This window comes from Leptonotus elevatus, chromosome 4 (assembly GCF_054856555.1).
Source record: "Leptonotus elevatus isolate MCC_2025b chromosome 4, RoL_Lele_1.0, whole genome shotgun sequence".
Classification (NCBI taxonomy): domain Eukaryota; kingdom Metazoa; phylum Chordata; class Actinopteri; order Syngnathiformes; family Syngnathidae; genus Leptonotus; species Leptonotus elevatus.
Genome location: NC_141242.1, coordinates 18,020,337 through 18,046,871, shown reverse-complemented (window position 1 = coordinate 18,046,871; position 26,535 = coordinate 18,020,337). Strand labels below are relative to the sequence as shown.

General features: G+C 40.3%; 1 protein-coding gene across 3 annotated transcripts; it reads left to right on the top strand.

The window, feature by feature from the left end:
* The first annotated feature begins 1,038 nt into the window (after nt 1–1,038).
* On the top strand, nt 1,039–26,168 carry LOC147175889 (SITS-binding protein). 3 transcript variants are annotated; one of them, XM_086074647.1, is made up of 11 exons: nt 1,039–1,362; nt 1,636–2,086; nt 3,395–3,566; nt 13,929–14,136; nt 15,428–15,578; nt 18,100–18,297; nt 18,407–18,675; nt 18,749–18,885; nt 19,349–19,470; nt 22,786–22,965; nt 23,028–26,168. In XM_086074647.1, exons 1-11 carry the CDS (start codon nt 1,358–1,360, stop codon nt 23,199–23,201), a joined length of 2,067 nt encoding a protein of 688 aa, XP_085930773.1. In that variant the 5' UTR covers nt 1,039–1,357; the 3' UTR covers nt 23,202–26,168. The 3 variants fall into 3 exon arrangements, with proteins under 3 accessions (XP_085930773.1, XP_085930771.1, XP_085930772.1); XM_086074645.1 differs by having other exon boundaries at nt 1,468–2,086; XM_086074646.1 differs by having other exon boundaries at nt 1,311–1,362; nt 1,479–2,086.
* Nucleotides 26,169–26,535: the final 367 nt, after the last annotated feature.

The following is a 26,535-nucleotide window of genomic DNA, read 5'->3' as shown; positions in this document are numbered from 1 at the left end:
AGAGGCAGACGTGCTACCCTCGCGAGGAATAGCGATTCAGATAATGGATGGATGTTTAATTTATTGTCTTACAATTAAATGAAACCAATTACAAGATAATGCTCTGTGAATTCATCCGGATATTTTTGGTAAATATGTTTTTGCAGACTAAATAGTATGCTTCATAACAACTAAACTAAACGAGTTGGTGACTCTCTTTTGTTGTTGTTGTTGTTGTTGCTTTTTACATAAGTTACACAGACATTCAATTTGCTGCGTGCAATTTTAATGTTCAGTCTCGTCATTAAGTACTGTACATTTCCATGTCATTTTGTCTGAGTAACTGACTCAGGTCTCTTTTGTTTAAATATTACGCGTAATCCTCTTTAAATTAAACATTGAAACATGAAGAGATTTAATGCATAGATAGATAGATAGATAGATAGATAGATAGATAGATAGATAGATAGATGGATGGATGGATGGATGGATGGATGGATGGATGGATGGATGGATGGATGGATAGATAGATAGATAGATAGATAGATAGATAGATAGATAGATAGATAGATAGATAGATAGATAGATAGATAGATAGATAGATAGATAGATAGATAGATAGATAGATAGATAGATAGATAGATAGATGGATGGATAGATAGATAGAATTTAAAGGAATGTGTTTTAATCACGTTATTAAAATTTAAAAAGTTAAATCAAGTTAATACGCTCAATTGCCATAACATTAAACAAATGCTCAATAATTATTGCTAATTTTGATCAATCAAAACCTTCGCTCCGTCCACTTTGCGTGTATGCTAATTTGTTGAACCACATGCCACAATATATCCTTACTAATTAGTTGACTAAAGCACAAGTCTAAAATATTTCAGCGCTGACATGGTTTTGTCAAGCTGACTTCCTCTGCTCTCCAAGAAAATGCAGAATGTGGCTAAGCTTTGGAAAGTGTCCAGACGTGTCAATTCCCGCGTGACGCCTGCATGTGACCCCCGCACACGAACGCGCCCGTCTCCAGTGCTTGCAAGTTGGACTGTTCACTCTTTACGCACGCAGGGCGCACGGATAGTGCGCGGCCACGCATTGTGGGGGGTCGCTCCCATTCCGAGTCGACCTTGGCCGCTTCGCCCACACTGGAAGCTCCGCTGCTCTGGCAAAGCCTCCCGATCCCCCCCACGGTTTCCCTCTCTCCACCTTTCATGTGAAGAAAGAGCGCGGCGTTACGTCAGTGCCGGGCAAGCGAGAGCGCGTCTTTGGGGCTATTCGTGGGTAGTGCTGCCAAACTCCGCTTGTGGCAGCTCAACACTTGACTGCGGCCAATGCACATCGAAAAGTCAAGCTTTTTTAAAACAGCGTCGCTATGTGGTAAGTCAACTATCCATTCCTGCGGTTTTGCTAAAAGCCACATCGATTTCTTCTCATGGCATGTCTCTATTGCTGGTATAATTGACAAAGTGCCATACGGTGCAGGGCGTGTGCAGATAAGAAAATAAAATCCACAACAACAAAAACCACTTACACCGTGATGGCATGATGAAGCAGCAACAGAGTCGTTTGGCGCACAGAGCTTTCTGCAGTATTTCTTGGTGTTTGGTTTTTTGCTGATCTCAAAAACAACATGCCTCACGCTCGAAATAGGAACCCTAGTCCCATTCCAGAGGTAACATGGGACACGGGCTTGAAGGAGATGAACGAGACGTGGAAAGGAGCGATAGCGTGTCTCGGGGTGGCCGTCTTCTTTGTAATGACCATTGGGATCATATACTGGCAAGTGGTGGACCAGCCCAACAAGAACTGGATCCTTAAGGGGACTTTGAGCGGACTGATCTGGGAGAGAAGAACCCACTCGCTGGTCATCCAGACCCTGACGGAGGACAAGACCTACGTGGAGATAGACGTCGGGAACGTGGCGAACCCTGACCTGGAGGTCCCCTTCGTGAGGAACTTGTGCTGGCTTAACAAGACCGAGTTCTGCTACACGTGGGACGCGGTGGCTGAGATCAAAATCTCCCTGGACGTGAATGAGGACACCGAGACCGAATGCTACAGTATGACCTGGACGCCGGTGCAGTGCCATGTGCAGCTCAAGGTGGGCTTGCTCTCACTCATTTGCCTTCATTTAGAATACGGCGATATTTGTGCACCTCATACCACGTGCATGCGTGAAAGCAATTATTATTATTATGACTTTTTTTTCTAATTAATTATGAAGTGATTGAATCAGCCATTTGCAGCATTTTGCAACATAGATCTACTCACTGGACAACATATTAGGTACACCTGCACAGTCTAAGTTGCCAGTAGAGAGAAAGAGAAATGCAGAGATAAATCATAGCTTGATGCAGTGCAAGACAAATGCTGTTTAGGGCTTGGTCTTTTTTATTTTTTAAACTCATGTTTTGTTGTTTCATTATATTTTTTTATGCTTTGTCTCCAGAAAACAAACTCACAAACAAACAAACAAATAATGTATTTGTCTCTCAAGATGGAAAACATTTGGGCAACAATTATTGCATTTGATAAGAACCAATCAATAAAAAATATGTCCATAAAATATCATTTGTTGGCCTACCAGGAGTTGTAATATCTGTAAATAAATGCATAAATAAATACATAAAAAAATAACATAATCATCATCATCATAATGTGCTTATTATCGTCGGTGTTGTTTGCATTTGTATGAAACTGAACTACATCCACCACTGCAAATTGCAACTTCTAGGTTTCAGTATTGTTGTATTGTGAATGAATAACTCCCTGGCAGAGTCAATCAGAATTGAGCATTATTATCTTTGTAAAGATTTGTTTTAAATTCAACTCGATGTGTACATGTGTACCTAGCATTTTGCCATGAGTGTACTGCATTGCATTGAGTGATTGTTTAAATGTCATAGTAACGTATAGCATTAATAATTTCTCCTAATTTAATGCATACATTATTCTGCAATGGTGTCTCGTTCAACCACAACCCACTGTTATTATGCTTCAAATCTTAAGATATTGCAAGCATGCTGTATCAAAGCATTTATGTTTTTGGCCATACTGGCACATACTGTACTTTCCCTCGGCGTAATTCTCAAAAACACCTCACAATTGGGATGCTTGGCGAGGTTAATCTGTCCCCACCATAACTCCCCGTCATGTGGCGTGAAAATCTTTCCAAACACTCAATTTTCCAAATCCTGCTGGGTGCCACTCAGCTGACCACTTGGCGGCCCTCCTAAAAGTCTTGAATAGGGCTCAGACTTAAACAATATAACAGAGCTTTGTTTGTTTGTCTCGGGAGGGGGGCTTTACAAAGATAATAGATTTTGTTTTGGTTATATGACACAGTAAAACCAATATATATACATTATTTGTTGTGTTTTCATACATGGGAACTTTTTGGGCCTCACAGGACTGCTTCTCCATGACGAACGTATCCTGGTACGGTGGTGCCAGTGTCAACGGTCAGACGTGGCCTATAAATAATCAAAACGCCACCATGCAGCCCTTTGTTGTCAGCGATCTCAAGGAGAATCCCTCAGGTTTCGGTTCAGCTCTGGAGCGATACTTTCTTGGCTCGTCAGGTAAGAGCTCGTACTGCAAGTCATGTAATGCGTAGTTGGACTCTACCCTTTATAGTGACAGTGGTTTGTGCATCATGGTACTCTTTGGAAATGTGACCCCACTTCAGGGGCCACACAAAGTGTGGTGTGAATCCCAGGGTGTGAGGGAATCCCGCTGAGGATTTTACATTCTTCATCACCCCCACCCTTCATTATAAACGTGTTTGTTTGTGTGCAAGTGAAGAAAAATAATGCAAAAGTGGCTCCCGGAAAAGTGCGCCCAAAATATAACGCACTAGATGGGTAAGTGGCCTATAAATAGACTGAAAGACAATACTGTCTGTGGCATATTGGTTTATTAATTTTAATTTTATCCTGGTGGTGAAGAGGGGGTTATGTGGGCTACTAGTGGACATGAATTGTTTAATGTGAGCAAGTGCGACTGGTAATTGTGGTTTTAAAAAAATGTATGCAACTGTCACAGTAAAACTGCTGCTCATAGTGGCCATTCAAGGCTGAATGCATGTCTATCCATCCCTAGTATTTAATTAAATGCAATTTATTTGGGCGGGAATTAAAGGTTGAATGACTAAAGTAACTATAATGTGACAAAAGTCGACGTGATTAATCGATGATGTCGTTGATTTAAAAAAAAAAAGAAGTTTTTCAGTGTCTCCAAATTTTTGGGAGAGCATTGTAGTCCAGCAACATCAGCGGACAGGCGAGTCGCAAGTCTTTTGTGAATGTATTAATGTGCAGTAGTCGTAAACTGGTCGGCTAAACGGTTCAACCTTTAGCAAGAAAGAATACATCGTCCTGTGTTTTTTCTTTTTTAAGACAAAAAAGGTTGTGCTTTACCTTTGTCTTTAAAAAAAGAAAAAACACAAGACGATATAGATTTGTAGACAAATTATTATTATTTTTAGCCAAGAAAGAATAGAGACACAAACATTTATCCATTGAGCTAACTTATCTGGCTTTATATATATGCACACTCTCCACTGAAGGCAAAGCATACGTGAATGCACACACATACGTGTCTGGGGTGTTATGTAATACAGTGGCAGACTGAACGAGGGGTCACATGCTTTACCTCCCCTCTCCACCTTTAAAGAGGGCCACCCTGTAATCCTTTGTTTCTTAGTTTAGCTCTGCAGAGCGAGAATAAACAGACTAGACAACATCCCATTAACAGTTGTTTGAATGTAACCATGTTGGAAGTGCGTAGCTCCAGATATGAGAAAGGAACGGCATCAATATGTTCTTGACAATTTTCTTCAAATAGTTTTTAGAAATGCTCTGAACAAAAAGTTTTTGAGCTCTTAATCATTAACATAGCCACTGCAAGAATGTAGATATAATATAATATATTACTTTAAAATATGTTTAATAATTAAACTGGAGACTCTTAACAAATGCAATGAGTTATAATTTTGGTCATTCATGACTTATTTGTGTGAGTATTGTGTGGAGTGTTCCATGAATCAACCTCTCAATTTAAAAGTAGTGACAATTATGCACTATCGCATTAAAGTGCAAATGTAGTTTAATCAATGCTAAATTTTAATTACATTTAGTGTAAAACAATAAAATATTTGTTTGTAACTGCAATGAAGGTGTATTGACTGGACAAGTGGCTTAGCATATTTAGCTGCCACTTTTCTCCTTTTAACAACCTAAATCTTCACACAAGTGTTCAAATAATTTCAGTATTGCCAACTTAAGTAACAAGTCATGGGACATGATGATGCTGGAGTCATTGAATATGAGTCATCTTACTTATTATAAGGAATATTGTTCTTCAATAATATTATTCATCTCTTCTACAAACAAGCTGAAATAAGTTTTACAAAATAAATAAATATAAACACTTGCAGAGTTAATCCTTTAAGGATGGCTAGACTGAGCGTTTTGAAAGATTTGCTGATGTAATGCATAGTTCAGAGGTGTCACCTCTAAGGACTGGCTGTGAAATTAATATTGATGTAATTTTTTTAACATTTTTTAATGTCAGGCATCTAATTTGTTGGCCTCTCTGTTTGGCTCATACCTTTTTAAATATGAATGTCAGCGCACCAGACATCACAGTATTGCACACACACATGGACAATACAGTATATCAGGAAAAAATCGTTAAAATACAATACATACAGTATCTTTCAAATTTAACTGTCCAACTAACACTGTGTGACACATTGGAACATGTAGTTAATGCGTAGTGTCGCTATGTTTACATGTGTTTTGCATAGTTTTTAACCTGCATTTAAACATTTACAATTGGCATTCACTTGACTTCTGGTGGCAGCTTATTCAATTTTCAAAGCAGCATAACACCTAAATGCTGCATCACTATGTTTGCTTTGAAATCTGGACTCCACTAATTCAGAGCCACCTGGGATAGGTTCCAGCTCACCCATGACGCTGAACTAGAAGATGGATGGGAAAAAAAACATTCAAAACAGCCTTTCTACCAATTAGTCAATGCTATTACATCCTCTGCCACTTTGCCTCATTACCATTGCCCATTAAAAACCCACTCATTGAGCATCCATCCATTTCCCACCACTTATGCTCTGGAGTTCTGCTCAGTGTTACGGACACGCTGCAGCCTATCCAGAGACTGATTGCTCATACTAGACATTGAAAGTGGAAGCACTAATAATAATAATAATAATAATAATAATAATAATAATAATAATAATAATAATAATAATAATAATAATAATAATAATAATAATAATAATGTACTGTACTGTTCTGACATACGGAGAGTAATTATTATTTTGATAGGGGGAAAAAAAGTTTTTTTGTTGTTTTTTACCAAAGTTAGATCTAACAATTCTCCGGGTACTCCGGTTTCCTCCCACATTCCAAAAACATGCATGGCAGGTGAATTGGACACTCCAAATTGTCCATAGGTGTGATTGTGAGTATGGTTGTTCGTCTCTGTGTGCCCTGCGATTGGCTGGCAACCAGTTCAGGGTGTACCCCGCCTACTGCCCGAAGCCAGCTGGGATAGGCTCCAGCAACCCCGTGACCCTTGTGAGGACAAGCGGTACAGAAAATGGATGGATGGATGGATAGATCTAACAAAGAACAATGCCCAGGTAATGAAACAGTAAAAAAAAAATAATAATAAATAAAATAAATCGCCTTTAAAATTATGATGGCAAATTGGCACAAATCCCTGGCCAAAATGAAATGCTGTTAATTGTTGAAAACAAACAGTCAGTTTTGTATTTGATATCTTCCGTTGAACATTTGAGACGCCGTGTTGCTGTGAGTCGTGTCTCCAATGGCAAGACTGTCACTGTGAAAGATATTTTCAATACAGCAGGGAAGAGGAAAGTGTGCCTGATAACCTAAAGGTGACTTGAGGATCAGCTAAAGATAGCATTGGAGAGTATGTAAAATAGTGAGCAGCAGACTCAAATAATGGCAGCAAACTTAATGAAGGAGGCACAATACTGTAAAGTGAAGTCCAAGTGGATGGATTATCAATACAAAAACGTCAGGATTACAGATGCAGTTTTCCAAACGCTTTCTTGGAAATGCTATGCGTATTGTGTTAAGTCAGAATTTATAAAGACGTCTTTCAAGTCCGAGATCAGTTATTAGAATTTATTTTTTTTTAACGAGTGGATGTATATGTTGATATGTTGGTGTAAACAAACATTCTTATCGTCAATTCCACTTTCTTCTGCACTGATCCTCAAGAAGAAAAAAAAACACAGCACCTGAACTTTGTTCTTCCAGACTGTCTGTGGTATATCATGGAAGTCGTCAATTTCTGCTGGAGCCTAACCCTGCTAACTTAGCGTGAGACACCCTGGAGCTGTCGCCATCCAATTGCAGGGCACATGCACGCAAGCAACCAGTCACACTCTCATTCAACCCTGTGGACAATTTAGTCTTCAATGAACCTAATGTGCATGATTTGAGAATGTGAGAGGAATTCCCTGATTCAAATGCCCACACTCAGAACTCAGAGATGGATGTGCTTACAACAGGGGTCCCCATGGTGGCAGGTGATGATCATTACCTCTTATGTACAGTGTACAGCTTGTATAACTGTGTAAATGTACTGTCCACTGGTTAAATAGCCAATCACAACCATAAATGTCTATATCTCATGGACCCGGAAGTAACAAAATATCCAGATTTGCTCGCAGTTAGCCATTTTCCCTCCCTGGGGTCATGTGATTCGTTTGTGTTACAAGGTCGCAGGTGTGAATGGGGAACAGGTGTGTTAAATGAATGATCACTTTGACATTCACTCATACTGGTCACAGCTTAAATTGTAAAGCGCTTTGGGGCGCCATATGGTGTAGTTAAAGCGCTATATAAAAAAGCAGTCCAGCACATTCAATATGGCACCTCATGACAAAGCACTCTCACGGTCTAAAGCACAATAGGCACACAAACAGTACATGACATCTCTTACTGATATTGGGACTCAAGACTTCACCACTATTTTTGACTAGACGCAATACGGTAGTCTCTAAATCATTCCGATTTAAAGGGGACTTAAACACCCCCCAAAAAATATTGACAATAATATGTTCTATGCAACCCCACAAGTCTAAATACAGTACTCTTATTGCGTTAGTGAAATATGAGTTAAGCAGCGAAATCAAGCAGTTTTCATCAGTATCAGAAGGCGGACATTTTGCTACTTGCTGTGGAATGAAAATGACATAACAGTTGCTCAGGTCTCAGGTAACAGCAAAGCTTCAGAAAACAGGTGAGCTGTGATGTCATTTTCAGTCGACAGCAAGTGGCAAAATGGACGTGCCCTGAGATGGATAAAAACAGCTGGATGTTGCTGCATAACTCATATCCCGCAAATGTAATATTATTCAATATGTCTTGTTTAGACTTGCGAGGTCACATATGTAATATTGTCAAGAAATTATTAAAGTTGACTTCTCCTTGAACTGATAGCTATCACAATACCAGCCAGTTTTTGAGGGAGCATGAAAAACTGTTAAACAGTCATGTATTTCATAAAAACACAACACAAACAACGGAGATTTAAATTAAATTGCTCAGTTTTATCAACAGAAATGTGAATCTATATTTTCATAGCCATGTGTGTGTGTGTGTGCGTGGGTGTGTTTAATAATGTGCACCGATCTCAGCTTGTAACAGCATGAAGAAAGGTAAAAGCGGCAATGTTCTACGATGCTCACAAAGTATTCAAAAGCATGGCATTGGTATTTGATGTTAAATTCGTACGTCTTCTCTTGTCTTCCAAATAAAGTGAATAAGGGTGGTTTGATGCAGAAGTTCAAATGGACAAAATGGAAGATGGAAAAGATGTTTATATTGGTGTTTTAAAAATAATAATAATAATATTTTTTGCTTTACAATTTCAACAGTGGGCTACATGCAGACAACAAAGAGAATCTCATTTTGTTAAAAAGTAAAAATTGTCAGGGTGAGATGCAAGGCAGTGGCATCATAGCCAATTTAATTTTAATGTAAGAGGGACATGGCTTTTTTTTAAAAATAGAGTTAAAGATAAAATTATATTCTTCATAATTTTGTAGATTGGAACGTTTTAAAGACTAGTAAGACTACCATACGTTCCAGGATTCTGCTAAACCTGTAATATGTTCAGATTTGGAAAATGAAAATTGAATACTGTCACTGAGCTGACATCCCATGAGATATGTGGAAGTTCCCAGAAGCACATCTTTCCAGAAAAGTTTAGTCAAACTTGAAATGACTTTAAGCCTGGGACATATGTAATGCACAGTATAAAGACAAATAGAATGCAGTCCGACAAGAAGACTAACTGACAAAGCAAATGCTGTGTGTCTTTCACAAGGTCACTAAGCAGCTGGCCACAGAAGAAATGCAAAACACTTTAAGAATGACTCATTTAGCCAGCCGGTGCTTTGTTCATCACAAGCTGTCATCTCGGATATGCGAAGGCTACTGTAAGATCACACTTTCCACACGCCCATGGAAATGTTTCATTATGGATACTGTAGGAATGGAATGGAGTTTGAATTTGTTTTCTAAAAACGTACCTGACATAACAAAATCTCGTAAATTTGCCACTTTATAAAGTGGCAAATTTGCTAGGAAAAACTCAGAAACTTACGGGAAATACTCAAATGTTTGTGCCAATGCTTTTTGGTCGGGTTTTCAAATAAGGAGATAATAATTTCTTTAGCAGAGATTGACCATAGCATGTTAAGCATTTGCACTTTGAAGCGTTGGGTACTGCCAACGACAGAAGACACCTCGCTTTGCGAACGGTCCACAACCTAAGGATCAAGCATTTAAGCTAATTTGTTAAAATATATATTTCATATATATTTACTTGTACATTTATGTTTCCAGAATTATAATTTACACATTCATACATTTTGGTAGTTTTTTGTACAAGTAGCTAGGTTGATGTGTCGAATCTGCTGCTCTCCGTCATTCACTTGCATTTACCTAAAGTGTGCTTGCTTCTGATTGGTTAGTGTTAGTCAGCTGATGGGGGATCAGGAAGTGTTGTCTCTCTAGCTGGTGTATGATCTGAAAAGTTTCAAGAATGAATCCGTCTCCATCCTGTCTTTTCATTTCATTTTATATTACTATTACTATAGCTACGTTACGCGTATTTGTCGTAGGTTTCTGAGTTTTTTTCTCGCAGCCACTTAATAAAGTGGCACAAAAAAAATCTCGGAATATTGCCCCCACCCTCTAAAAAATATATACTGTATTTGTATGTGGCCCTGATACGCCGTCAACATCATGATAAGTAATAAGCTGTGATCGCATGTTAGGAAAACAAATTGTCACGCTTTGAACATTAAAACAGAGCAGAGTATAATGCTATTAAGTGTGTCACTATTTCTTCCATAAGTGGACATGGAAACGTAAGACTTGCAGCATTATCCAAGTTATGTGGCCATCAATTTGTTGAGGTTGGGCATAAAGACGAAGTTTCCATTGTAAGGGAATCCATGCTGAGTACACACATGTGCGTCCATATTTCAAAGTGCATTTTATAATCCCAGTCCGGTTTGTAAGCAGCCACAGGTGTTGAACATTATACACTATGCATTGACCTGTAAAACAGCGTGGGCCATCTGGTCCCAAGCAGAAGGGAGTCAGGCGCTAGTGCTGTTTCGGGGTCCAGACGACGTGTTAAATTTGTGTTGACCCTTACTAGCTGCATGGGATCAAGCACGCGAACACTCTTTTATCGTACAAAAATAAAATTAAAAAAATAAATGAGCATCCCATTAAATAGAATTTCCTAATTGTGTGTAAAAAGATGATTTGGGTGTTCCCCAAACGAGAGGCTTTTGCCATCATTACCTGCAGATTTGAAGGCGCGCAAACATTCAGTCAGGCGTATGATTTTATTCTGAGAGATGGTGGAAAATATTCAGGGGAAGCTTGGAGTGTTTAAGGAATTGTTCTAAAAATAGCTCCCCGCCCCTTTTGCTTCCCCTCAAACTCTTGGGGCACACCACCTTGGCTGTAACCCAAGGATCCAAACCCGCTTCCCTTTCTTTAAATAACCAACAGACTCCCACTCCTGTTTGTGATCGAGGGATACTTTTGTGTGTATGTGTTCTGCACTACTGCACTTACATAAATCACAGGTTGTAGATTCTTTTTTATTGATAGGTGCTCACCATACCATTCTTTCATTGTTTTGGAGTCTTGTGGTCAAAAAAAGGAAGAACTATACAGCCCCTATTGATTAGCTTGTCCAGTTTCCGTGAGCCCCCGCAATGTCATTTCCCATACAAATTGAATATGACTCAAGAAGCCGCGCTTGCAAACACTTTCCACCTCGCGTGCACTCGGGTAAAACACACTGGCGCAGCGTGCCGTAGCTGCACATCATTGCACAAGGCTTCTGGGTGTCTGGTGTACGCCAGTCGCCTCTTTTTCCACTGCCTGCATTCCGCCTCCATCCTTCCATAAAGCTGTAACGTTTTCTCCACTGGCCCACTTTTCGCTCATCTACAACTTGGTCGAACAGTTCCGTCTTTACCTCATGAAACCTTTTGAATTCATGTCGTTTTCTCTAAGGCGATCTGTAATCAAGAAACTGCGACAAGGAGTTAGATGGTGACCTGATACCCTGTGTGGGAAGGGAAGGAAGCTTCCGTGATACGAGTATCTCTTTGACATTATCCGTTGCAAACATATGAGAGGTGCCCAAGCGAGGTCAAAGCTCCTCACTCGCCTTTTTGCGCACCTTGTGATCTGTGAAACTATGAATCGGATTAGAACGTGTGTGCTGCCTGCTCCTGGTTCCTGCCTGCCTGAGAACAGTGCACCTATTGAAACTAGAGAGGGCAGCAGAAGTGAGCCAAGCTCTCGGCCTGAGTTCTCAGACGGTCTGCCGGCTCCGGAAAGCACTCTTACATCTTAATCTGTTTAACGACTAAAGTCGAAATCCCACTTTTGGCTACTTGTGGCAAGATTGTGGAAATCGCAGATTAGGTATCTGGTGGATGCTGTCTGAGAACAGAAAGAACAAAACAGGCAGGGTGGAAGGTAAGAAAATGGAGACGAGTGGTGATAAAGGGTGTCAGTCCATCAACGGTTGAGAAGCGGCTAGGTTAGAGGCGTAACCGGAGACCAAAGACACATTCCTTGCATTCATCTGCAGACACAATTTGGTATAGTCTTATTTAATATTTATTTGACAGGCTCATTGGAAAGCTGCCCTAAGGGCCAAATCCACTGAAGGTTTGCATGGATTTTAGGCGGCACCGACCGGCATCAACCAGTTTGCACGTGATGCGTTAACACTCACGTTATGCTGATTTAAACATTTAAAATCCAAATATTTTGTATTTTATAGACATTAAAGGAATAAATAGATGATGTCGTATTCCTCTCCGTCTCTACATCTTAATGCCGTTTAATGAGGAAAACACTTATGTCCATAAACTGTTTTCTGATTGTCCCGTTGGTCCAATCTTGCGTTCTGATCATTTCATCTTTCTCTTTCTAACTGCCTTTGTTCTGCCATTATCTTCTTGGCACAAATCCGGCATTGCCATGTGAGGAAAATCATATGCAAACTGCGTTCAGCTGTTCAACTTTGTGGGCGTGTTTGGGCTGGTATATAATTAGAGCAAAATCCTTTGTGACGCGGATGTTAAGGACGGAGCAAACGAAGAGCAATTAATCAGCGAATGCAGTGAATTCGTTGTGGATTCGGCCCTAAGTGTACAAGGTGAAGAACACATGCCGGAACTAGTATGTCATTGAGTATGTTTACTGTGGTGCAGTCAATAATGGGGTTAAAGGTCCATGTCGCAAGATACTGAGTTTTTGCAGATTTGCGACCCCAGATTTGCAAGTGCCGAGACGTTAGTTAGTGGTAATTTTATTGAGCATTGCTTATCATAAATAAACCCTATCACATTTTTGTGACGAGGTCTTACCTTTTTAACGAGAAGAATGCAAGCTGTGGGTCCTGTTTCATCCTCTTAGGTTTTTCCATCGGGTCACCTCCTCCCGGGACAACTCTCGTTGCATGTCGCCAAAGTTTCGGCCCGATGGTCGGACAAAAGGAGCCACCGAGAGATGGAGGGTCGCACTGCAGTCTTGGTTTATTATTATTTTGACACACTTTTATATCAGCTGTCGCACACACTTGTCTTTTCCCACGCGCCTGACTTCACGCTCAGGGAGAAACCTTACGTTTTGATCCCGAACCCCCCATCGTTATTACACACTACAGGAAAATAGGAGCAACAGCCATTGTGACACAGTATTGCCTCCTGCCCATTATACAATTCTTAAAACATGTGTGGGTGAAAAATATGGTTATTTGAACACTCCAATTTGCGTCAATATTGCGACATGCACCTTTAAGCTAACTGCATAGCTTAATATGAGTTGGACACTTAAAAGACAGAAAATAAGCTCAAAATAAATTAAACATGACAAAATAACACGATTTAAACACGTAGGGTCTACTTTCCCATGGTAGAACTCCCAGAAATAATGTCCAAAAAGCATATCTATGTGACAACAGGCAAGCGTGGCTATTGTTTACCAGTAGCGCTACACGGTTATTATCCCGTAAAGTGAACTCTCCAGCGTGAATTGAATCCTCGTTATTTTGTGATCTCACGGGTGCAGATTTCCGGACACGTACAGCTCACGCAACGCACTCGGTGTGAATTGGGCGTCGTGTTTCACACAACAGAGAAATACCATATCAACATTATCAGCAATCTTAGTATCACAGTTGCTTCATTTCATATTGAAGGAGTTTGCAATCCTACACATCAAGGTCATACTTCCACTTGCGTTTCTTAAAATGTGTTTTGTGAATTTAAATGATTGTGAAATGTGAGAGTCAATAAATTAAACTATCTCCTGTTTTCCGCCGCGCAGGTGTTGCAGTGCTGGTGTCTCCGGACCTCCCGCTACAGCTGGGGCTGGACAGCAGACAACAGTTCTGCTTGCAGTCACTGCCCAGTTTGGCGCTTCTACCCCTGCAGTACACTGTTTGTGTAGCCAACAATGTGAAGGCAGTACACCAAGAAGCAATGCAGCAGCTATCCCAGTTCACTAGGGAGATACCCGACATGAAGGCGCTGTGGTAAGTGCTTTGGAGGAGGAGGCATTCTCAAAAAGAGAAAAGAATGGATTGATAGAGTGGACCATCAGAACGCAAAGCTAATCCATTTTGTGAAGATGCTACTTGGATTAAAAATAGTTCTTGTTGTCAATACCAGGGTAAGAACCATCATTCAATATTTAAGTGGTGTACAGATAGAAATGCAATTTGTTGGAAATGTTCCGTTGCATTTCTAGAAACTGAATGAAAAACCTTGGAAGTTTATATGAAGGATTTGTTTGAACACCTTTCTTTTTATTTCAGCTAAATAACCTAAACCTAGATTGTTGAAGATCAATTTCTTCAGCAAACATCTTCCAACTATGTAATTTGTCCACTTTTTCAGGTAACTGGCATCTGACCAGAGTGTGGCTAACGCTAATGCTAGTCAACTATTAACTATGGGTGGGAATCTTTGAATGTCTCGCGACTCGATTCGGATTTTTGGGTCTGCGATTCGATTCAGAATCGTTTAAGATTTTTGATTCGAAATGATTTGATTGACAATGATTTTTGCTTCAATCTATAGATGTGCAAGGAATTGTAATGATCTACTCCAGTCTGACTCGCTAATGCTAATTAGCGTGCTACTCGCTTTTATCACTCAAAAGAACGTCTCCACGCTGAAAAAAAACTTTTATTGGAATACCTTGATCATGACTTTTTCCTTCTACTCTCTAATGTGGCTACAACTTAACAGTGTATTAGACCGTGTGGAACCACACTGCCCCTCAGTTGCCAAACTGCACAAAATGTGATGTGAAACCGTTAATTTATCCCTGACATTTGTGTGTATATGTATTTCTATACAGATAGATAGATATACTGTAGAAATATATATTCGGTAGTTATGATATTTATTTATATTATTATAATTATTATATCTTATTTATAAATTAATGGGTCAGAAACCGAGATATGAATAAAATCTTAATTTTAGTGTATCATTACGTTACACTTCAGAGCAACTATGACGTGCTTCAAGTAATTTAAATTCCCATACCTTCCTGTTCATTTCCCCCATGAAATATTTTCAACTTTGTAAAAAAAATATATATATATATTTATTTTTTGCACATTTTAGTATAATAACCTGTAGTCATGTACAGTAGGTGTAAACTAATACAAGTGCCATTGTTATTCATAATGAGATACAATAAACAAATACTGCTTCCAGTGATTAGTACGTTTTTTTAGTCTGCCATCATTCTCATCAAAATTTGTACTGTACCACATGCCCATATTAACTATAATTCCTCTGTGTGTCCCACAGGCTACCGTCCTGGAAACTCCTCAGCAATGTGGATTCTGGACCGAAGGTGGAGAGGGAGCTGAGGACCTTCTCCAATCGTCTTAGAAGACACCAGCTAGGGGATGGAATCATCAGCCTTAATGAACATTCCACCAACCTCCTCTCTGAAATGGTACATGCTCTTCTATCTATACAGTATAGTACAAAACTTCTTTTTTTCACTGGGTTATAATCGTAAGTAAGCGTCACAAAAAGAAGAAAACTTTTATTTATTTATTTAGATTTTTGCCATACTAGGTTAAGTGTAATTGCACATCCACTACAGTAGGTGGCAGTGGCGCTCTCATTGTCAGATAGTGCACAAGGAGTTATATTCTGCAGAGGTGTACTAACAATTTTATAAACAAATTATACTATTTATAATCATGGCAGAGGCTTGGGAGTGGGGCAAATTATTTCTTCTTCCTGGGGCTGCGTTACAAAAAAATTAATTGAGAAGCACTAAACTAATGCGATGTAATTTTGATGTTGCCATAGTTACCTACAATACATTATGAGGGTAGCAAAATATTGTAAATGTCTCTCATTATGATGCTGTGAAGTTCTACACTGTTATATTCCATAAGCTTACTCATGCTGGATTCATAATTAGCGAGCAGTGTCTATCAAAATTAAGCATTGGTGTATTTGTAAAGGCAGATTAAAAAAATAAAATAATGTATTAGACAGTTATTAGATTGTATAAATAGACAAAGTATTATGTCCCAAATGTTCTTTCTCTGTATGTTTTTCGAAATATCCTAAAAACAAGATCAGCAGGATCTCTATCCAGTGTATCAAAAGCAATACCAGGTAAAAAAAATAATAATAATAAATAATCAGAAAAGAGATAACAATCCGACTGCTCAGTGGGCATGTAACAGGAACACCGGTTGGGAAAGAAACTCACGTAATGATGAGAACCTGACGCCCTCGCTCAGTGCTGTGCAGGGACCTCAGAACAGGAAAAACAAGAGTTTGCAGACTTGGTGCAAATGTCGGCGGAACCTGATTTTTGTATCACCACTAGGTTCATTGCTTGTTTGTCATTTTTGGCAGAGTGGTCTGCGCCAAGCTAGGTGGGCCAGCACAGTATAAAGTAGTATCTTGGATATGCACCTGGCAAAGTGACAATTTGGGCAGACCACATCTAAAACTGGCACATGGTAGATAGCTGGTGTACCACGATGTACAGTATTACATCCATCCATATGTGAACAGCGAGCATCAAAATTGTTGAATCTTTGTATTGTATTTCTTAACTCATCCCACTGGGTAGCACATCTATGTCGATACTTCTTGCATGACTCGTGTGCTGCATTTAAAGGGAATGCAAGGAGACGCTTTGGTTAAACGTGAGTGAAGTCGGCCGTGACCACTTCCACAATGCCTCTCGGCCTGCGCTCGTCTGCGAAATTACCAACATCGGGTCTAACCCGCCTCCACGCTGAGTTATGCCACGCTCCTTGCTGGATTTACTCTGGCCACGAGAAGTAGAGCCCAATATGTCAATGAAAGCACTTGATTTCACCAAACACATGCACGCCACTTTGGAACGTGAGCCCGTTACCAGTTCAGGAGGTGTGAAAGTATGAAAGTATAGAAAAGCAATCATCCATTAGCTTGGTAATAATCGTTTCCTATACTAACAAGAAAATGCCTTTCTGGTACATTGAAGATATAAAACACAGATATGTTCCTATCATAAAGTGTGAGCCAAGCACGCAGTGTTGATGATGGAAATAATTCGACTGCAATGGGACAAGCAACAATGATCCTTTTATTTCCCTGCAGTTTTATTACTATTCCAAAATTATCAGTCACAGGTCAGTTCTGTTCCATAGCAGTTTTATGGAGAGAAAAACACATTATATTACTGCTGGCATGAGAAAATGTGGGTCGCTTAATCATTTTGCGTCATTTCTAAATTTAATGACTGAAATGTGCATAGTTCTTTCTGAATTAGTTTGGTTTTTGCATAGGAATTCATTTGCACAAATTATGAAACCAAAGTGTGCCAGAAAATGTGAAATAATATGTTAAAACGTCCCCTTTCTTCCCATTGCTGTTTCACAACTTAGACTTAGCCTTTTGTGTTCTTAAATCACACCATTAGGTAATCTAGAATTAGTATTTGACATTACATGAACATTCCAATGTATTAATGTGTTTGTGGTTGTGTTACGTGGTTCTGGCAGAGATCATTTGACATCGTCTTGCAATGCAAAATTGGACTGGGACACATACAAATATGGAACCAAACATTAGATTAAAAGTCAGAAGTACAATAAAAGACAAATGTATTGTGATACCTCACATTTATTGGAAAATGGAAACTAAACTGCAGCTACAACAGCTCGGTCGGTTCCAGGAAGACTTTCTTCGAGGCTCCCAAGACTGCGGGACTTGTTTTCCTTTCATCCAGAAGAACATTTGTGACGTCAGACTTCACCAATGTTTGACATTTGGGTCTGGCTCACTCACCCAAAGGTTTTTGATGAGGTTGAAGTTCTTCTACATCAAACTGAACCAAAACAGACCTCTCAAACATTTTTTGTGAAAGCACAAAATGTGGTGCAGAAAATACACAAGGAAGACATGGGTTTGTCCATTATATGTCCCTCTGTGTCCTAAACGCACTTATCTCGCCATAGGACCATGACTACCTCAACAGCAGGAAGAAGGGGGCGTCTAAGAGACTCAGCAGGGACCTCCCACTTGTGAAGCTTCTTAACATTTCCGTCACTCTGTCCCCTTTCCTGAGCGTGGACACCACGCAGTTCCAAACGTCTCTCATGGATGGCACTGAGGCCTTCTGGCTTAGTCTCCCCTCGGCGCCTCATGGACAGCTGGTGAGTGGGAACGCGTGTACGTTGTAAAGGTTTACTGCGATTACCGTTCATTCTCGGCTATTCTCGGCATCCTTGAGGCCCGTAGATGATACGTGTTTCCATTCGAAAGGTCCCCTTGATGACTAAGTGGCGGGGGAAATTCTGTGTAAAGCTGAATGTCACAAACCCAGGAGCGGTGAGCTGGTTCCTGGACCGAGTGGGATCCATACAAGCCCATTTGGGAATGGAGTACATCCTGCTGGAGGGGGGTGAGAGGAACCTCTTTGAGGAGCAGACCCTGCGGCCACCTGAGGCTCTGGGTGGGGACGCATACATCAGCCTGCTGGCTGACGTGGCCGCCAGGATTGGAGACTCCACTATCATGTCAGCGGGGACAAGGTGCACTGTCAGATTTGTTTGCAACCTATTTCTAGATTAGGTTCTGCTTATTATAACCCTGTTTGTTCCTCAGGTCTAGCCACAAACCAATGTTTCTCAAGATGACCCCTCTACAGTCTGACTGGAGCCCAATGGGCCTGAAGGGCATCATTCCCTCTCTGCTACACCACACTGTGCTGGGATATAACTTCCTCATTCCTGATGCAGTAGGTAATACTGCATCTTATAGGTCAATTGTTTGATTTATGTAAACATTTTGTTAAAAATCGTTGGCTTCGTTAGAACCACGGATGAGCTCATAGACATGCAGAGAAGGCCTATACATTTTCATCAGGAACTCGTTAAAATAAAATTCACTTTGGTTCATTTGTAAAAGCACAATTGTTCAGGTTAAAGGGCCGATGCATGGCTGGCAATGGCTGAATACAAACAAAAAAAGACGTATAACATTTAAATATCAACAAGAAGCCCTTCATTGTGAGATAAAAAAAAAAACCATTGTACTACTCAGCACAAAGTCCAAAATGACATTCTGTGCTCATCAAATCATGCATGTAGTCCATATAATCATCTGTTTGTTTTTGCAGATTTTTCCATTGTATGCATGCAATCATTTTTCAGCTTTACAGGTCCTGTGCATGATGAAATCCCCCGCATCTGTTTGTCCGTACAGGTGGATCTCTAACTGGAGACATGGTCACAGATGAGGAGTTGTACATCCGTTGGCTGGAAATTGTGTCCTTCCTCCCAGTAATCAGCTTCCATACACCCCCATGGGTCTGTGGAGAGGACCGGGTAAAGACCCTTTTCCCTAGTTAAATTAACCAGCCACTAACTTTAATGACAATATCATACTGACAGTCCTCTCCCAGGACCAAACAATCCTTATTTGGACTGCACCTTTGTAGGTATCCAACACCTGTATAACTATTAGATCAAGCCTTTTTGCTGTGATAGGCGTAATAATCAATATTTGATTGTGAAGAACCCTGTTGATTTTCTGGAATTAGTGTTGACCAGTTGCTTCTTGAAGCAATAAACAGAGTGCAACGTCGACAAGGGAAGTACAGTAGAGCAGCATCCACACAGTCCTGCTATGGCACAACTTATAAAAGAGAGCCAATGGCCTCCCCTTTACTGTGCAGGTCGGTTCCCACGAGAAGATCCTCCATCCAAACACGGGCTTTACCCTCTGCAGGAGAGTTACTTATCTATTTGATCGCTCATGCTATTCATTGCATGGCATCAAAACATGTCTTGGAGTATCTGATGACGTCTCACGATGTAGATCTGGGTTCACGTGTCCTGAACAGACAACATTCACTGTTTGTCAAGAGAGGGATATGTCTTCCCCTTGGTGCATGCACGCAGTAAGAGTGATTGACTGGCAATCTCCCAACATCACCTGCGGTTTTGGGGTCCATCTGTTCTGCATTATAATGCCTGCCCTGGATTTGTAGCTCTCGCACACTCTGGAGAGCCATCAGAGGAGGAATGATAATGAATTTAAGGACAACACTTGGAAAAGTTTGATTGTGCTAGTTTAACGTTCCATGAGTATTTGACAAGCGTGACAATCAACTTATTTATTTTCCCCTGCGAGACAGCAAATGATATTGGTTGTGACTTGTGTTGCACTGCCAGAGATAAAAATAGACCTTTTGGGAAGCTAGTGAGTGTTTTCCATTTTGGCCTCCGCACTGCTCTCAATTCATAAAGTTTAGATGAGGTGAGACAGAGGAGACATCTTAGAGGAGAACAGACCGCTACTTTTTAGTGGGCATTCCATGCAGTAATTTAAGCCGAGCACATCGTGTGCGATTTATGGAGTCACACATTGGAAATGAACTGTTGTAAAAGATCGTACCAACACAAAACCCCCTGCCTTCTTATTTGCGGAACACTCGAATCAAACCCTGCACATTCCTACAAATGTTCTCCTTTTTTTCTTTTTAAACGCCTCATCAACTATTATTTTTGTCATGGAATACTGTAGACGATGTGACCCTTAATGGAATGCTCAAGTAAATTAACCAGATGGAGGGAGAAGAACAACTTGAACCTTGTCAAAACCACAAAGTCAGCACTGAAAGCCTGTATGATCGCTGAGTGCTCAAAGAGACAAATTCACACATGGACAATCAACAATGTCCCCACTAGTGGATGTAGAAGTGTTGGAGATGCATACTGATAAGCACGAATGACGGGTGTGATAATAACAGTGGGGGTTCAGTAATGAAGGAACAGGAGATTCAAACCTGCCTTTCTCAGTGGGACGAATACAAGAAGAGGTAGTTCACAGAAGACCCATCCTGTATGTCATACTCAACCATCCATCCAGCCAAAAATAATTGTTGCTTTACATAAAGCCGGTGCCTCGTGACTGACTGGGATTCAGTCGTGAGTGTAAGTCAGATTTTCGGCAAAAGTCAACTGCCCGCCCACATTTGCCGATACTGCCCGCACCAGACGACTTGTATGTAAAACGTATGCTCTAAGGTAGGATGGCTCTCAAAACACGGACATTCTTACGGCGGATTTTATTGGTTGCTATGTGCATTTATCAATTGTGAATTTGAGGTGAAGAATCTCGGGTTATTTTTAAACCAAGTACCCCGAAAGCGTTAGCTACTAGCGCTAGCGTGTTACAACAACAAAAACCTTAAGGAGGATATTTGGAGAGATCTCAAAATCGAACATCTTGACCACAAATCTATTTTCAGCCAGAGCTAGCCACGGCTAACGGCTCACATATATCACGATCGCATTATGGTTAAAAGCATTTTTACCATCTTACAATGACACTCACCTTAATCAAAATGGTCAGAACACACTTTGGTAGACTTTGTCGGTTGGAAATCCTTTCGATGTATCTTTGTGTTTTTCGTACGGCCACCATGAGTCTGCGTGTCAATTCACACCAGCGGCAGTGCTGTGCATATGCGGTGCGAAAGGGATGCGGCGCTGCAGAAGGTTTCCGCAACCGTTCTATTTTTTCCGGATGCCGCATGAATCTGAAGAAATTACATGAGCCGGACAGGAAGTTGAGCGTTGGCATCCAGGTAGATCCGGTAGTTTTCAAAATAAAACCGTTAGCTAACTACATAGCGTGACATGAGTGGGACATTTAAGACAAAATCAGAATAAATTAAACGTGACAAAATAACATTATTTAAACACAAAACATACTTACCCATGGTAGAAGAGCCATGTTAGAAGTCCCAGAAATAATGTTCAATGCGGCTATAAACGAAGTACGCATCTCAGCAGCGCGGTGCATTATGGGTAGGCCGGCTGGTAGCCTGCTACCAAACTAATGGAGTTTAACAGGAGAAGCGCTGATTTGGACCATTTCAACTGTTGGAAAGTTGATGTTTTTTATTGAATCTATTTTAAACATTGTTAAATGTATTGTATGATTGCTTGTAACTGTCAAGTTAATTTGTCACGGGACGTGTTGTCGCCGCTAGATGACGTCACAGAAAGTTCTCGAATGTTCCCGCTGCACTTAACTGTGCACCTGTCGTTTTGTCACTTAAGGCTGAAAGTCGTTTAAGCAATGCTTGCCAAGCTTTAAGGTGTGCAGTTACGCAAACACTTTCAGCACTCCATTTGCCGCCATTCGAATGACGGCCGTGTTTTGTAGCAAACGTAATGCGCACTTCGCTTATTGTTTACCATTAGGACGCTCTATACACGGTTGTTATCGCGTGAACTCAACTCTCCAGCGTGAACCCCCGTGATCTTGTGGCCTGGCGGGTGCAGATTTTCGGACATGGACAGCTCTCTCAACGCGCGCGGTGCAAATTGCAGTCGGTGCGGATGCCGTACGGAAAGCGCACCGCGTCGGTCCCGCAGTCAATGTGAATAGGGCGTCACTTTTGTTGCCAGTGGTTCGGCTGTGTATTGAGTAATTTTGAGGGGGCAGTAAATGTACACGGATATGACTACTTTATATTGTAGCGAAGTGTAATATCTTCAGTAGCTAATTGCGTTGGTAGAACATTTTAAAAAAACATTCTGTTTCTGATGCGTGCGCTTTCGATACAGAATGTGTGCATGCTTCCATATTAACGTTCTATCATGTGCTTTTTTTTCCCTGTAACTCAGTTGCTAAACTTAACCCGGATATACATAACAAAGCACCAGAGGGATGTGGTACCACTCATAGAGAAGTATGCCGACGAGTGGCTGGAGACGGGCAGCCCCGTCTATCGGCCCATGTGGTGGCTCAGTCCAGAGGACCCGGCGACCTTCGCCATTGATGACCAGTTCCTCATTGGAGACGAGGTAACCACCGTCTCACACGGTGCGTTTCAACACACGTCTGAGCTTTTTTGTGCATGTTGTAGGTTCTAGTGGCACCCGTGGTGGAGAAGGGGGCAGTGAGGAGGCACATTTACTTACCTGACGGGGGCTTCCAGTGGCAGGACAGCCAAAACGCTCAGGTGTTTGATGGAGGGACGTTCCTGCAGGACTACCCTGTGCCCTTGGAGGCGGTGGGTGTTTTCTTACGGCGAAGATGAGTGACATGTGACTTATCCTGTTACTGTCTCCCGTCAGTTTTGACACACGTGCTGTTTTAAACTTGCACTTTTTCCACAAGAGACCATTGACCCTGCCTCAGTGCCATGAATTGAGACAACTTGTAAAAAATATATATCTTTATACTTGCACTTTACAGTTCTACGTGATTTCTAATTTTGTTTTCCTATGGGTGTATTTTTCTTCCTTTTTTTTTTGGAAGAATGTTAATCAGTTTTACCTCTTGGATGATTTTGAAAAAAAATTCTGCTTCTTTGTATGTAAAGACTGGAGAACATACATACTTATAAAGTCTATACGTCTATAAAGTTATTAGTTGCTGCTCTCTCTTGATAAGGAGGAGCAAAGTGAGCCCCTTTTTGCTTAAAATGAATTTGAATCTCTCAAAAGAAGACCAAATGAAGTGAAAGGAAATAATGAATATGATGTTGGAATGGGATCTATTGAGGGAACTTCAGCTCACCGAAAGCTTCGTGCGGACACAATCGAAGGCTTGTACTTGAATGAATGTACCTCGCCCTGCAAATTGTCACTGTTTTTCAGAATCAGTAGACACGCCAGATGATATCATCCTTTAGCACTTAATCTTAATTATATATATATATATACTTTGTTGACATCTGAATGTCCTGCAGCACTGTAGGCCACATGAACCTGAGGCCAAGCCACTGATATTGTAATATCTCATCTCTTCATTTGAACCTGTTACTAACTTGCTGCACCAGGGGCCTCTTTCATATTTTATCATTTGTCACAATATTGTGCCGAGGCCCTTCATAATGACGGTGGGAAATACAGTCATGCAGAAATGCATAAAGCACGCAAATTCTGCTGTACACATTTGAATGAGATCTATCAAAAGGTCTAAAAATTTTATATTTTCTTAACTGAGCCAGCAGCATGGACATTTCTTCTTGCTGTCTATAATAGAGTGAATGACAATAAAGGGAGTTTTGTCGCACCCCTCGTATGATGCAGTACAGTGCAGCAACAACAATAAACCTACTGTGGATGGTGGATATGAAAAGTGTACACATCCATGTTACAATGCCATGTAGGTTTGTGATACAAAAGGAGACCGAGCTACATTATTTCCAAAACGTTTCAAAATCTTTTCCATCCGTTATCGTCACCGACTGGGACAATGTGGTTGCAAAAGTGTGCCGCGTTCAGAATTCACCAATCACATTCAAACTATTGTTAAATGAGCGTCAACATTGAGTGAAAATTTTAGTAGGCTTTTTTTCCTGACATTTTTCCTTTGTTTCTCTCTCTAGCAAAACCCTGAAGGTTTGGCGCTAACATTGACTGTTATTTTGAACTTGTTATACTTTCTTCCACCTTGTCTAAACTCCAGCCCTGTTCACGATGCTGCCACCAACACACTTTTTGGAATTGTGGCTAAAAAAAATTCTAACTTGGTTTCATCGTACCATAACACATTTTCCCACATGCTCGGGAGATTTGTTGGGAAAAGTCTACTAGAAGAGCTATAAAAATGTGTTTGGGGTTCATCTGAGGCATTTTAAATGGTGTGCAATTGTGTGCTGATTCTCATTCACCACGGGTTTGAATGTGATTGCTTCATTCTGAACACAGTGATATCCAATTAGGGGGTTGCACACTTTTGCAACCACATTATTTCAATTGTTTATTTTCACTCACCCCTCTGAAAATACTTTTTAAAATCGAGTCGTGCATCTAATAGGTCACATTATTGGTGGGAAAAGGATTTTTCTTGGTTTCGTTTTTTTTACATCACAAAAAATGGCATCGAACAGGGATGTTTAGACATTTTATAAGTCTCTTTCGATGTCAGACAAATGAGAATTGTTATGATTGTAAAGACCATATATGACTAGATTGTGCAGGTGTATCACATGTAGTGTACAGTGGGGGTGATTTAAAAAATAATAATTTTGTATGACAAAATATGTTTCATCCAGAAGCACTGACCTTTTCTTGCTTAGTTCCAGTATACATGTGTCAGTAATTGTCTTCTGCCATATTTCATTTGTTTTTGTTTTCATCCTGGCCATAGTGATTTTTGTTTTTGTAGAGTATTATATTTACATTCTGCCTTCCTGCGACTGTAAATGGGATAGGCAAACAATCATGTCATTATGTAGCTAGCACCCTCATTGATTTCGTCATCCGTTATCCAGTGCAACTGAAACAACAACAATAACAGAATTTCACTGGGCCTTATTACTAATTGCATTTCCACGTAGTTTTACCGCGCTGTGTTATTGAACTACTCTTGACATCACATCCATTTCTTTCTCTCAGTTAAACGGTTTTGCTTTCGTTTGTCTCCTGGACTAAATATGTACATTATTACGCCATGATTGTATATTCTTGTTCATTTGTAATCATATTCAAATTTCAGAATTAATCACCTTGCACAATGAGACAATGCTTTACATTTTTTATTGAATAATATTCTTTTGGATTTTATTTAAGTGATGTGGAGATACAGACGGACTGAATGATTTACCACTACATATTGTGTAACTGACTCGTTTACTGTATCAACACTCAGGTCTACTGAAGTTTATCCAATCACCAAATGTCTTAGTGCAACACATTAATGTCTTAATCCCTTCTAAAAATGAATGTACAACAGACAAACTGTGATTTTCCCACCCGAGCCATTTACCCGAGGGGCTGGACAGTTCCAACTCGTAACGCGTTGCAGAAATGCTGCGGTATGTTGCATGCAGTATAAACTGCAGGAAATGCTTTGTTATTCGCTCTACAGATTGAGCGGGGACTGATCGTGCCTTAATTTAATCTGGACAACACGAGTGTCTGGATTATTGCAGTATCAGCAATGTACATATTACGATGACTGTGCCATTACAAATGTTTTTTTTTTCTCTTCTGTAAATCAGAGAATCTAAAATTATTAATTTGCAAATAAAGTTTACATTTTCTTACTACCTTGAGCCTGGCAGTTGACATTTACGGAACAGGAACAGGAACCTGATGGAGTTTTCAATTTTGTATGATTTTGCCTTTATACCTCGCCACTATCATAGTGGCACTATGGATTTGGAAGCACACAATATATATATGATATTGATAGTATCAACTGTACTTGATGAGGTTTTGCAAAAATGTGGCATCGATATGATGAAGTGCACTTCTACACCACTGTGTTATTGTGGGAATGTATGTTATTGGGATTTTTATTCTGCACACTTACACCATTCAAATTTCAATTTGCTTAAAAAAGTCACGCCTCCCGGTTTATATATCATCTAATTTCACATTACTTACAGTATTTGCACAATTTAACATTAAATATCAACT

What these genes read in the sequence shown, in the direction of transcription:
- LOC147175889 (XM_086074645.1), top strand. Translation starts at nt 1,616, where the DNA reads ATGCCTCACGCTCGAAATAGGAACCCTAGTCCCATTCCAGAGGTAACA. An exon ending in CCAACCTCCTCTCTGAAATG is followed by an intron (nt 15,579 to 18,099) that starts GTACATGCTCTT and finishes ATCTCGCCATAG; the next exon opens with GACCATGACTACCTCAACAG. An exon ending in AGTTCCTCATTGGAGACGAG is followed by an intron (nt 22,966 to 23,027) that starts GTAACCACCGTC and finishes TGCATGTTGTAG; the next exon opens with GTTCTAGTGGCACCCGTGGT.